We start from the raw sequence: 13,109 nt of genomic DNA on the forward strand, positions 1-13,109 counted from the left end.
GAATTTTTTTGAAAATTCATTCATTTCAAATGTGTTTTTCTTGCAGATTCTAGGCCATATGGCATGATATGGGATATAGATCTATATACATTGAGGATTATTCAAATTAAAATGAAGCAAAAAAAAAGGTTAATATGCATTACATGAATTGACAAAAAAAAAAACAACCTATTGGTGGAAACGATTGATACTAAAATTTTCATATTGAGCTTCAATTTAGGATTAACGTTATATCTTCTCGATTAGATAATGTTTGACTAAATTTGGAAAATAAGAAAATTCCTACAATACAATGCATGCTACATTCATTTAATCCTCACAAGAAACACTGAGATTATGACTTTGTTTAGACAAAATTTAGGTTATCACATTGTAGCTACAAATTAACCTCATGAAATTTATGAAACAAGTCTGTTACATAGACATGTCCGATTCCCGCTTTTTTTTTTTGTTTTGTTTTAAAATTGGAACATTAGCACCCAAGAACTCAAAATATTGTCACGCATAAACATAAGCATTATGGCAACTATCATACTTCAGTGTGACGGAGCTATTGATCAAAAAGTTCTTTGTAGATTTCTTGATTCATAACATAACGAAAAATATGATAGTAATAACACTATTTTATAGGGCAAGGTTAACTAGTCCAGCTTTTTTTAAATTTTAGAAGTAAGTCATTTAAAAGCAATTACATAAGAACCTTCCAGTGTCCTTACTCAATTACTATTACATCTTGGAACTGTAGTGTTACTTAGAGGAATTTTGTTCATGACATCAGATATAGGATTGTGTAAAACAGGTTTCAATGGCTGGCAAACTATATTTTTGCCTATAGTGTGCAATTTTCTAGAGTTTGATAAAGTAAAGTGCTGTAAAATGTTCACAAACCTCTTCTCTTTTATGATGTTTAAGCAAAAAAAATTTTCTACAGTGGCTCTTTTCTGAACTTAAATTGTTAAAACGTAGTCTATTTTAAATCTCAATATATTTTATCATGCTGGTGTAGTCTCAAATGATGTTCCAGATATAATGGTTTCATAGCGACATAACTTTAAACTTTATTGCATAAAAAGCACAAATGCAATTGCTTGTTTCACAAGGACGAAATTAAGCCAAATTTCTATTAACCAACACTGGACCCTCTACAGTCCTTTTTAGACTCTGCCATGTACAATATTACTTTCATATAGAAAAAATTAAGCAAATTAAAAGTAAATTTAAAAAATAAAATAGTTTAGACATGCTTAAATGAGATCCCGTATCATAGACCCCCATTCACAGTTCATAGACCCCCAATTTTTTTTTCACCTCCGTAGACCCCCTGGAAGTTTTCGTAGACCCCTGGGGGTCTATATAGACCACTTTGGGAATCACTGCTTTAGACCTAGTATGGCTTTCTATTTTTAAATTATTACTGAACACTCAAACAATATCGTGATGCCGGAGATTAGAAACTTTTGTATAAATATAATGGTGATAGCTTTCTTTAAGAACTATACACCAAATATTGAGCATTGGTCAGAGTTCCATATTCATATATGTATATACTTTTGGATAGATCAGCTGGGTGGAAAGGGGTCACTTCTGTGTGGGCGACATCGTTCCGACTTTCTTCAATCATAGGCATTCATCTCCGAAAGACACTATTCCACGATCATGTTTTTGCAAAAATATAATGGTGTTAATTAACTTTCTTTAAGAACTATGAACCAAATACTATGCATTGGTCAGAGAAAGACAATATTCCGTGATTAATTTTGACAACTTCCTATCTTCTACACCTTTGTTATAAGCCTGCCCCACATTATAACTGAACAAGAATTTCAACTTTAACGTTTCAATATGTGACTTACTCTGGTGTTTAGTCTCCTTGCTAAATATTTAATGTTATTATTTTTAGATTTGATCTCCTTTTTTAAAAAAATTCTGTTCTAATGATTACATTAACATTGTTTTTACACAATACAAAGACAACAAAACAATGTGACGAAGACTGTTGTCTTAAAGGAGTGTTATACACATTTGAAAATGTCTACTTTATTGGTTCGGATACAAAATTTTTAGAATTACAACTGTTGTGACAGCTTTATTACTTCGTAAATGCGAAGGACAATGAAATGAGATTTCCGATCTCACATTTTAAATACAGAAAAAACAAAAACCAATTGAGCTTTGAAAAAATTGAATAATTAGCAGCGGTGTCGAAATTTTAATTCGGGAACATCAGGACTTTTAGTGTCATCCGTTAGTTCTCACGTGGGCCCCAACTAGTCAAGAGTCATGGGCCCAAGTGCAATGAACCCATTTGCGCCTTTGCTACTCCACAGGCTGTGGGCCCCTAATGGTCATGGGCCAGGGTTCATTGAACCCCTTCGCGCCATGAATGTTACGCCACTGCCTAAGACCGCGTATCTTGCATCATTCCCACTGCATAGGTAACCTCTTTCCATCGTCACCATAGAATCACACACACACACACACACATACACACTTCATAACAATCAACTCTACTCTACTCAGAATTCCTAAGCCAATACAAACACATTCAATAACATATAGACACATACAAACTATAACAACAACAACAACAACAAAAACTCCCTTATTGTGTGGTATGTCCACTGGTCTGTCGTTTCGATTGTCCGAGATTTCCTTGTCGTGTTGTTGTTTCAATGGCACCAGATTCAAAATGTAACCGCTGCTATCACCAGCCGATATACGGAAGGAGCAGTTGTGAAAGGAAGAGGGAAGAAGGGCGTATCTTTGTGAATGTTTACATGATCGTTTTTCAAATGAATAAAAAAAAATCAGTCAGGGCTCAAAAGACCTCAATGGGACTATTCAAATTTACACCACCACATCTGTGAAGTACGATTTCTTTCCCTTATTCAGGGTACCAAACAAAATAATTAATTACCAATAGATAATTAACTAATTGGTTATTTTTTGTAATTGATTCTTGTGTTGTCAGGTAATAGAAATGATTGGGCAAAATCTCAGCTTTAGTCCGAGATTGGGTGTCGGAGAAATAAAATGTACAAACTTTTTACCATACAGAGTTAGGCCTACTTATTTATTTATCGGCATTCTTTTCTTTAGTTCCTTGAAGATATTCCGACATATTCTTATAATTCTGTGTATAATTCCCCTAAAGGGGAAAAGACCTTATTAGTTTTTGGTGGAATGTCTGTCCGTCCGTCAGTCCCGTTTAGATCTCGTAAACTAGCAAAGATAGTGAAAATCCGACAAAATAGTATTTCAGACCATTTAAAGTTCTGATCCAACGGCTACTTATTTCTTTTCTGAAAGCGAAAAATCTATTTTTTTAAAATCTCTTATGCAAGCAGTTTTTTCATAAAAATACACCACTTTTACAACTATTCACTATATTAATAGTCACAAACACTGGAGGCTCTTTAGTAAGGGAGGTTGCTATGAGACATATTTTATTATTTTTATCATTTATGCAAAAGGTTTTAGACTTTTTGTAAAATATTTTTTTTACATTTGTATTGCTAAGTTACGTAAGTTCTGTTATAATAATTACTACATTTACAAGAAACAATGTTTCCTATTTTTTAAAAGAGAAATCTATTTAGTATGCATATAAGTTGAACATAATTGAAAACAACAATTAATAAGTCGTTTTTCATATTATCAAGAGAACTTCAATACGAATTGAGAGATATAAAACACTTAACTATAGGAATTATTTTTTTTTCTTGAGGATTTTTAAATGAGAGATTGACCCTTTACAAAACAATTAAAATAATTAGATATTCATTATAAGACATCAGTGTGGCCAGGTTCACATCGAACTTCACATTCATTTTCACCTATCCTTTGGTCTGCTGGAGCACCACACAAGTTCTGCCAACCTTCTTTCTCCATTCTTCTCTGTCATTTTTCTTTCATAGAATTTCATTCTGATGTTCTTTCTGAAAACATTGAAACCTGCCTTTTTACCTGCCTGGGTGGACAACTTCGGGGGCAGATTTTGAATTTGTGTTTCACACAAACTGTTATTGTAACCTTGTTGTTTGTTTTTTTTAATTTACGTTTTGATCTTATAACTGAATGACATCATTATTTTGTTTAGGGCCTTAAATACTAAGGGAACCGAACAAATGTGAAACAGGCCAACTCCCCAGACCTACATCTCATAATACTGTCCATTCAACGTTCTGTCTCTCGCATCCATTAGCAAACATGGCCAACATTAAGCGGATTGGCTTAAAAAGGTTTTGATAGTGTTCCGAAAGGGAAACTACTCCAAAAGTTCACCTCTAGGGTCTATATGAAAAGTCCACTACTCTCCCCTTTAAGTCTGTCTTTCATTAGCTTGGCGCCAGGGTAATGTCCACTAATGCTCAAGACTGGGCCATCCTGATCTTTAGTAATCGATTACTTGTAATCGCTTTGTATTGTTAAATGATAAGTCTTCAATCTTCTTCTTCTTTCTCCTTAAAATGATTATTCAATTTTGAAACGCATTTATCTCTTGTGAATATTTTTGCATTTGTTACCCTTTACTGGGATACATTTGTGAATGGTTTGGAAGGATGAATATTTGTAATGTAGTTGAGATCGAATTCACCCACATTACAGGGGTTTTCCTCACGCGCAAGGAAAAAGAGAGAGAGAGAGAGCCAATCAAAGAACAGAGAAAGACCGGAAACGGAATCGGCCTTCTAATTTAATCCCCACTAACAATGGCGTGAGGTCGAATGGAGAGTGATTGAAAGTTCGTAAGAATAGCAGATCTAAACTACCACAATAGCGAATCTAATCTATGGCCTCCTGAAGATCTAAACTATTCAAATAACAGATCTAAACTAATACAGTGACAAATCTTAAAGAATAAACAAGACAATGGTGTCGAAACTGATCGTCTAGTATAGCATTCCATCTTATCATCTCACTGCACTGTATTTGCTACAAAAACAATCAAAATGAGAAAAAACATTTAAACAAAGCGCCTATACGAAGTGTAATTATATCAATTAGTTTGGGTCAGTCATGTAATAATTAAGTTTGTCAATGTGCAAAAGTTCAGCTAGACCCGAGATTGTGGGGGAAATAACGTGTACAAACTTTTTACCAGACAGACAGACTGACGGACAGAGTGAGTTGAAATAAACCAGTGGTCTTCAACGGAGGCGCTTTCAACCCCTGGGGAGAGGGCGTTTTCGTGATTTTAGGGGGCGCTGGAAGCCAAAGGGATGGTAAGGGGGGCGCTGGGCATAATGGGGAAATGAAGAAACTAAACGTGCACTGAAACAAAACAAATAAAACAATTCTTCAAAATCACAACTGGCAAACTAAATATAGACAAATTATAGTTAGCTTGCTTCTAATTTAAGAACAGAAACAACGTTAGAAATTGAGTTCGGGAATCCCATTTTCTATTTTTAAATTCTTACTCTTTTGCTGCGATCGGAGGGTATCTAGTGTCTTTAGATCTTAAGTGCATAAATGTTCATGATTTAATAAACAAATTATCTTATCTTATCTTATATAATACAGACGTTACTTCAAAAAAGAAGATGATTACGTCCTACGCGTCATGCATTTAGTCATGCATATTAACCAATGACTTAAATTCTGCCAAGTCACTGGCCTTCCTGGCTAGCTCAGGCAACCCATTCCATGCTCTAATAGCACTAGGGAAGAAGGAGTATTTGTACAAATTTGTCCTAGCATATGGGACGAGGAATGTGCCTTTATCTTTGTGTCTTTCAGAGTATTTTATTAAATTTTGTTTTTGTATTTGTAGATTATGGTTCAGTGTTTTATGTATGATTGCTACTTTACTTTTGAGCCTTCTGTCCTGAAGGCTTTCTAAATTTAGTGATTTTACTAAAGGTGTTACTCTAGTCAAATGTGAATATTCGTTTGTTATGAATCGCACTGCTCTATTTTGTGTCTGTTCTAGTTTCTTAATGTTTTCTTGAGTTGAGGGGTCCCAAACAGAGGATGCATATTCTATTATTGGCCTAACCAAGGTTAAATAACATTTTAGTTTTATGTTCTTATTTGATTTATAGAAATTTCTTTTAATAAATCCTAATGCTTTGTTTGATTTTTTTGTAGTTTCATCAATATGTGGATTCCATGACAGTTTTTCATTTATTATAACACCTAGGTATTTTGCGTTTTTAGTCTGTGTTACTGGTTTGCCATGAATAAGATAAGTGGAATTAATTTGTTTTAGTTTTTTTGTTACTCTTAACAACTGACATTTTTCTGGGTGGAAAGACATGCTCCAATTTGATTCCCATTTCTGTAATTCATCTAATTCTCTTTGTAAAATATCTGTGTCTTGTGTTGTTTTTATTGTTCTATATATTATGCAATCGTCTGCAAATAATCTGACTTTTGTTCCTGAACTAATGCAATTTGGTAAATCATTTATGTAAATTAAAAATAGTAGTGGACCCAAGACTGTTCATTGAGGTACACCTGAGTTTACTGTTATCGGTGTTGATTTAGAGCCATTTATTATTACAGTTTGTTCTCTCCCTATCAGAAAGTCTTTAATCCACTGATGCAGTGGACCATTAATGCCGAAATATTTTAATTTTTTAAGCAAACTATGGTGGTGAACTTTGTCAAAAGCCTTAGAAAAATCTAGTAAGATAGCATCTATTTGTTCACTATTATCTAAACCTTTTGAAAAATCATCAATTAGTCCTATTAGTTGTGTTTCACATGATCTATATTTCCTAAAGCCATGTTGGTATGGTGTGAGGACATTATGTTTGTCTAAGTGGTTTATGATGTTGCTACATATTATGTGTTCTAGCATTTTACATGTGATGCTGGTAAGTGATACTGGTCTGTAGTTTCCTGGGTCAGATTTTTCTCCTTTTTTAAATAGGGGGGTGACATTAGCTTCTTTCCAGTCCTTTGGTACTCTGCCCTGGTTAAGTGAAGCCTGAAAGAGTATTTTGAACACTGGGGCTAGCTCATTACTTAGTTCTTTGAGTAATCTAGCTGGAATACCATCAGGTCCAGAAGCTTTATTTGGTTTGGTGTTGGCTAATAGTTTTTGAATTCCATTTTCTTGTACTACTATATCTTCTATGTTGTCTACTTGGTTCAAATTCAGTAATATGTCTTTGTCTCCTGGGGCTGAGAATGCTGATGCGAAGTATTTGTTTAGAATGTTTGCTTTAGTTTCATTATCATTATGTATTATGTTATGTTTATCTTTTAATGGCGCTACGCCTGTTGTTTCCATTTTCTTAGACTTAATGTATGACCATAGGTTTTTGTTGTTGTCTTTAGATATTACATTGTTTATGTATTCACTCTGCAGCTGTCTGCTTACTTTTTGGGTTAAGTGTTTAATTTTTATATACTTTTTGTAAACTCTTTCTGCATTAGTTTCTTTAAATTTTCTATATAGGTTTTCCTTCTGTTTACAAAGCTTCTTTAGTCTATTATTAAACCAGCATTTATTTATTTTGTTTGATGTGTATTTAGTTGGTATTTGATTTTCTATAATGCTTTTAAGATGGTTTTTAATGAAATTCCAGAGGTCATCGACTGGTTGGTTAATGTCTTTTTCTAATAAGAATGTTTGTTGAAAGTTTAATGCAGCTTGGTGTAGTTGTGTTAGGTTACATTTATTCCAGAGTGAGATTTTTCTTTTGGGTTTTGTATTGGCTACTGCTTTTATCTGACTGTGTATTTTTATGATCTCATGGTCTGATAGACCAGGGATAATATCATAATCAACTACTAATCCAGGTCTGTTGGTTAAGAAGAGATCTAATGTGTTGTTTAATCTAGTTGGCTTTTTAATGATTTGATCTAAACTTAGGTTGTGTAAAGTTTCTATGAAAAGCTCATTTATGTCCTTAAGGTTTTGGTGTTTATCTATGGTTAGTGTTTTCCAATTTATATCAGGTAGGTTGAAATCACCCATAATCCAAAAAACTGCATTTTTATTTGTCTCTTTAAGTGTCGTAATCTGATTACATAGTTCCTGCATGTATTCTAAACTAGAATTTGGTGGTCTGTAAATGCTGCCTATTATTAGGGATGTTGAGGTGGTATTAATTTTACAAAATGTTGATTCTATATTTTTTGAGTTAGGTAAGGTAATTTCTTCTGCTATAAGAGTGTTTTTTATTGCTAAAAGAACTCCTCCATGATTATCAGCCCTATCTTTTCTAAAAATTTCATAATTACTATTGAAAATTTCTGCATTATAAATTTCAGGATGTAGCCAAGTTTCTGTGCCTGCAATTATGTCTGGTTTCTCACATTCTAATAAAATTTCTAAGTCTGCTGTTTTGTTCCTAATGCTTTGAAAATTTATTACTAAGGTTTTAAGGTATTTTGGTGTTACTTCTTTAGTAGGTTTGTTTAGTGAGGCTGTTGTATTAATTTTAGTAGATTTAGGTTTAACAGGAGTGGATCTGGCTAGTGGTTGGTGAGTTTGGTTTAGGTAATACGCCTATTAGATTATAATTTATTTTATCCACAAATGTTAATATACTGTACTCAGAACACATGCCTTGTAGACCTCCATTTAGGTCGCTGTGGTAAGCTTCTGGTTTTCCCAAACTCTTGGTGGTAAACTAGCGAAGGTCAAAGTGGCCTTCCCTATGCGGTTTTAAACTTAAAAAAAAAAGACTTGACCAAGGCAAGCAGCACGAGAGAGCTATACACGACCTGGTGAATAGAGCTCCTGACCATCCAGATGTATACCTTCCACCCCCCCCCCCACCCAGACACCACTCATGACAGTCATTTCGGTAGCCCAGGCTTTGAACTCTGCCCCAAACAATCAACTGTCGCCCTGCGGAACAATTTGGGTCACCTTGTAATTTTCGTTAAATCTGAAGTTACGCACGAAACACGTATGTAGTACAGCCTGTGTTTTGTCTAAACTCAACGGGGGGAATTTCCAAACCTTTGGTCCATTTACGGAAGAAATCTGAAAAAAGGTCACTGGTCAGGAAAAAACACTTGACGACAATTTTATTTTAAGAGAAATGTAAAAGTATAAGTGGGTCAAATTGGTGGCATTATGAGGGTATTCTGAATCTAAGTGGAACTAATTGGCGACATTACGAGGGTATTCTGAACTTCTGTAGACCTCCTGGGCGGCCTAAAGAGGGTATTCTGAATCAAGTGTTTCTAATTACCTCATTCACCAACCGTAAACAAACAACATTTAGCCACGTGGCGCTCTATATCTTCTATATAATTTACTATCTCATGTTTAATTCATGATGGTTGTCACATGACAGTTTTTTCCATTGTTTTATCAATGAGATCACATGACTAAATGTTGTTTGTTTACAATTGGTGAATGAGATCCATTGGTGAAATAAAAAGGGTATACTGAACCAGCCATATAAATCAACGACATTTCTTATACGACCTGTTTTCAATTTCAGGTCTTTGTCCAGTAAAGTGGAAAAAACAAAGGCTGTAACAGAAGTTTTGGACAACCTGCTGGAAGGGTACCAGAAGGAGATACGCCCTGGTCTTGGAGGTGAGTCACACCCTCTTCCCCCTGACACTTTGTTCAATGGCTTCCATATAGCCTCTCCAATGCAAACAGATTGTGTCTGTGTGTCTGTGTGTGTTTCAGTTCTAATTCAGACCTTTTATTTATGTACTAGAGAACTTGTCAATCGAACCACTTTTAATGTTAAAGTAACTGTATTTCTTGAATAGGGAAATATGATACAAATCTTAAAGATGTTGCTTGGAGCTTCTTTAAAAATTTGTGACTATCTCATTTGAAAATACTGCGAAAAGTCGCTTCCTTAAAGAAATATGACAGCTTTTGATTAAATAATAATAATATATTTCTCTTGTCCTTTCTGTTTGTATTCTCCTTTGTAAGGCTATGTCCTCCTTTTTGTCATCTTAGTAACGGCTATGTCCTCCTTTTTGCCCTCTTTGATAAGGCTTATTTCCTTCTATTTGACCTCTTGTGGGAGTACATGTGTCTGAAAACCAGTGGCGTAGCTAGGGTGGGGGGTGGGGAGGGAGAATTTGAAAATCCTCAAATGATTTGAATCTAGACGAAAAAAGGCATGTGATAATGTAATGAAAATATTTTAGATTGTTCAAATTTTGTCTTCTGATAAATAAAAGGATATTTAGAATCGTCTTCAATTAATTGAATTATGCACTTAAGGCTCACCTTTATTTCGTTAATAATTTCTAGTTTTAGAAACAAAAGAAGAAACTGTAAACAGGGCCGGCTTCCGCAACTACGGGGCACTATGCGAAACTAATTGCGCGGGGCCTAGTCTAGGTGAGAATAAGGTTAATAAGTGAAAATTAAGATTTTGTAATAAAATAAATTCGGCTTTGCATTTTATTCATTCTTTTCTAAGTACTAAATTGCGATCAAGTTAATTTTACTTTACCAATTTTGCAACCTATGGCATATTTATATGCAAGTAACAATAAAAGTAAATACGTATTGGAACTTCCTGTTAAGGGCAAAATTCGTCCGATTATTACATTTTATTACATGAAAGCTGACATTGTCTTTTTTTTTTATCGCGCGTAGGAATAGCGTTTCCCATAATGAATGACACACACAAATGGTAATTGTGTCTATTTTTCATGAGATTTTTATGAGTTTTCAGGAAATTTTAATAAGTGCAGGTTATTTCCAGGAATTTTCGTATATATTTTGCAATTAATAATTACACATAAAATTTGCGCGGGGCCTATGAAAGCGCGGGGCCCACTGCGACCGCATAGGTTGCAGTGGCCTAAGACCGGCCCTGACTGTAAATATGAAGTGCACACGCTTTACATAAGTATGTTGATATTAACGCCATTATGGCCAGCACAACGAGTGGCCAGCACAACGACCAACCGCCTTTACGTTTCCCAACTAATGTCAGGTACCCGTGAGAGCTGGGTGAATTATTTAGGCGCCCTAAAGATTCCAAAATTAAAAATATCAGTCTTCACTAGGATTCGAACTCGGGACCCCAGGTTCCGTAGCCAAGCGCTTTACCACCCCAATGGGCTTTCTTTTTTGCTTCCCTATGGGCCTAATCGACTCCTCTACAACCGTTTTCACCCAAGCGTGTATAAGCATTATAAAAAAAAGGGTTATTCTATTCTTCTTCTTGAAACTGTCAGATAGAGTTGAGCCTTCGGCTCTTGGAACTCCAGGCCAGCAAAAGTGAACAAGAGCTACCTTTCACCGGCCTGAATGAGAACAGGTACACTGTTCTGTCTGGCGGGGTGTCAGGCTCGCGGCCAGAGACCGCGTGCATCGGGACCCCTGCCATTTTCCTTTTCTATACCAGGCTAACCGTGCAGGACACGCCATTAATATAACGGCCCCTTGAGGAACGGCACCTGGATTGTGACAAGGTTGTGGGAGCACAGTGCAATGAGGATGCTCTCGCACCCCCTTAGGCACCCCAAAGGGAGTCTTGTTTAGCTACACTTGAGCCCAGCGGTTCTCAACCTTTTAAGTTCGGCGACCCCTTTTTACAATCCCCCACTCTGCCGCGACAACCTCCCCCCCCCCCCCCCCCCACGAAAACACAGATACAGCAATAAAAGAATATACAATAACAATCCAAATTTTCGATGGTCTTAAGCGACCCCTGGCAAATGGTCAATCGACCCCCAAGGGGGTCGCGACCCACAGGTTGAGAACCCCTGCTTTAGCCTAATCGTTTCCTCCTACGATCGTTTCCACCCGGGCCCTACTATGAGGCAGGGTAGCATGCCCGGGTTCTTCTATTCTAGACTTTTCTGTTGTTCCGTTGTTTAAGCTTCGAGGGGAGACAACTTGACAGGCCAGCATTTTTTTTCTGCTTAATGTTGTATATATCAAATAACGTTTTTATTTTTATTTTTCTTATGAAAGAAAAATTTACTGAACTTCCATTCAAATTATTTTTAAAACTTTAAAACTTTAATTCATGAAGATATTATTAAACACCTGTAAAGTATCAGCAATGTTGATTATAAATAACACATAAAAAAGGAATCTTTTTATGATTGTAGTTGCATCAAAAGTTAATGTGATTTTCCCACTTCAGATGGAAAATGAAATGAACTTAATATCACATGTAGTGCACTTAGTTATAATTTTACATTGATGTCATGCGTTTGAGAAAAGGCTTTAATTAACAATGTTTCATATGCGTTTATCTTTCATCTAATGTTCGATCATGTTTCATATGCGTTTATCTTTCATCTAATGTTCGATCATGTTTCATATGCGTTTATCTTTCATCTAATGTTCGATCATGTTTCATATGTGTTTATCTTTCATCTAATGTTCGATCATGTTTCATATGTGTCTGTATTTCATCTAACGTTCGATCATGTTTCATATGCGTTTATATTTCATCTAATGTTCGATCATGTTTCATATGTGTCTGTATTTCATCTAACGTTCGATCATCTATCACATGTGTTTGTGTTTTATCGAATTCTCGATCATGTTTCATATGCGTTTGTCTTTCATCTATTGTTTGATCATATGTACCTTGTATTCGTTCTTCTTCTTTTTGTCCATCTTCGTCTTCTGTTTGTCCAAAGACATATTGTCTTCATCCCTGTATCTCCTACTATCAACTCTACTGCGTCTCTAAATTTCTAGATTCTATATTTCTATTCAGTTTTCAAAGATTTTTTAAAACTCTCTCTCTCTTTAAATTAAAAAGAAATATCTCGGTGGGAGCATATTCTCAGCACTTGTAAATCAAACAGTTGTAAAAAAAAAAAAGCATGGAAAAAAAACCCTCTATTGAATTAGCATAAAGAAACAAACATGAAATCGAACGCAAACATGCCCTAAGGTAACGCGTGTTTGATTGGTGCTTGTCAGATTGTTGTCCGTGTCCACGTTCTTGATTGGATGGCTGGATCTGCACATTGGTTGCAGCCCATCAATGGGTGACTAGAGGACACGACAATAACATTAAGGAATTTTTTAAACTGCTAGTGACATATTTTCGTTATTCTGAGACCAAATAAAAACTTGAAGCGAACTTTACTGCATTCGTTGAAATCAGTATCTAAAAGTGATTTATGCCTATTTGCATAACGTCCTGATAGATCGTATTTAATTTATCAAGAATATAAATTTT

The 13,109-nt window shown here is 35.3% G+C and overlaps 1 protein-coding gene across 1 annotated transcript in view; it reads left to right on the forward strand.

The window, feature by feature from the left end:
- Window positions 1–13,109, forward strand: part of LOC106065343 (gamma-aminobutyric acid receptor subunit alpha-2-like) — a 124,771-nt gene that overhangs the window by 65,197 nt on the left and 46,465 nt on the right. The window contains exon 3 of the mRNA XM_056039589.1: window positions 9,417–9,514. Coding sequence (XP_055895564.1) covers window positions 9,417–9,514 — 98 coding nt within the window. The remainder of the gene's footprint in view (window positions 1–9,416; window positions 9,515–13,109) is intronic.

This window comes from Biomphalaria glabrata, chromosome 8 (assembly GCF_947242115.1).
Source record: "Biomphalaria glabrata chromosome 8, xgBioGlab47.1, whole genome shotgun sequence".
Lineage (NCBI taxonomy): Eukaryota > Metazoa > Mollusca > Gastropoda > Planorbidae > Biomphalaria > Biomphalaria glabrata.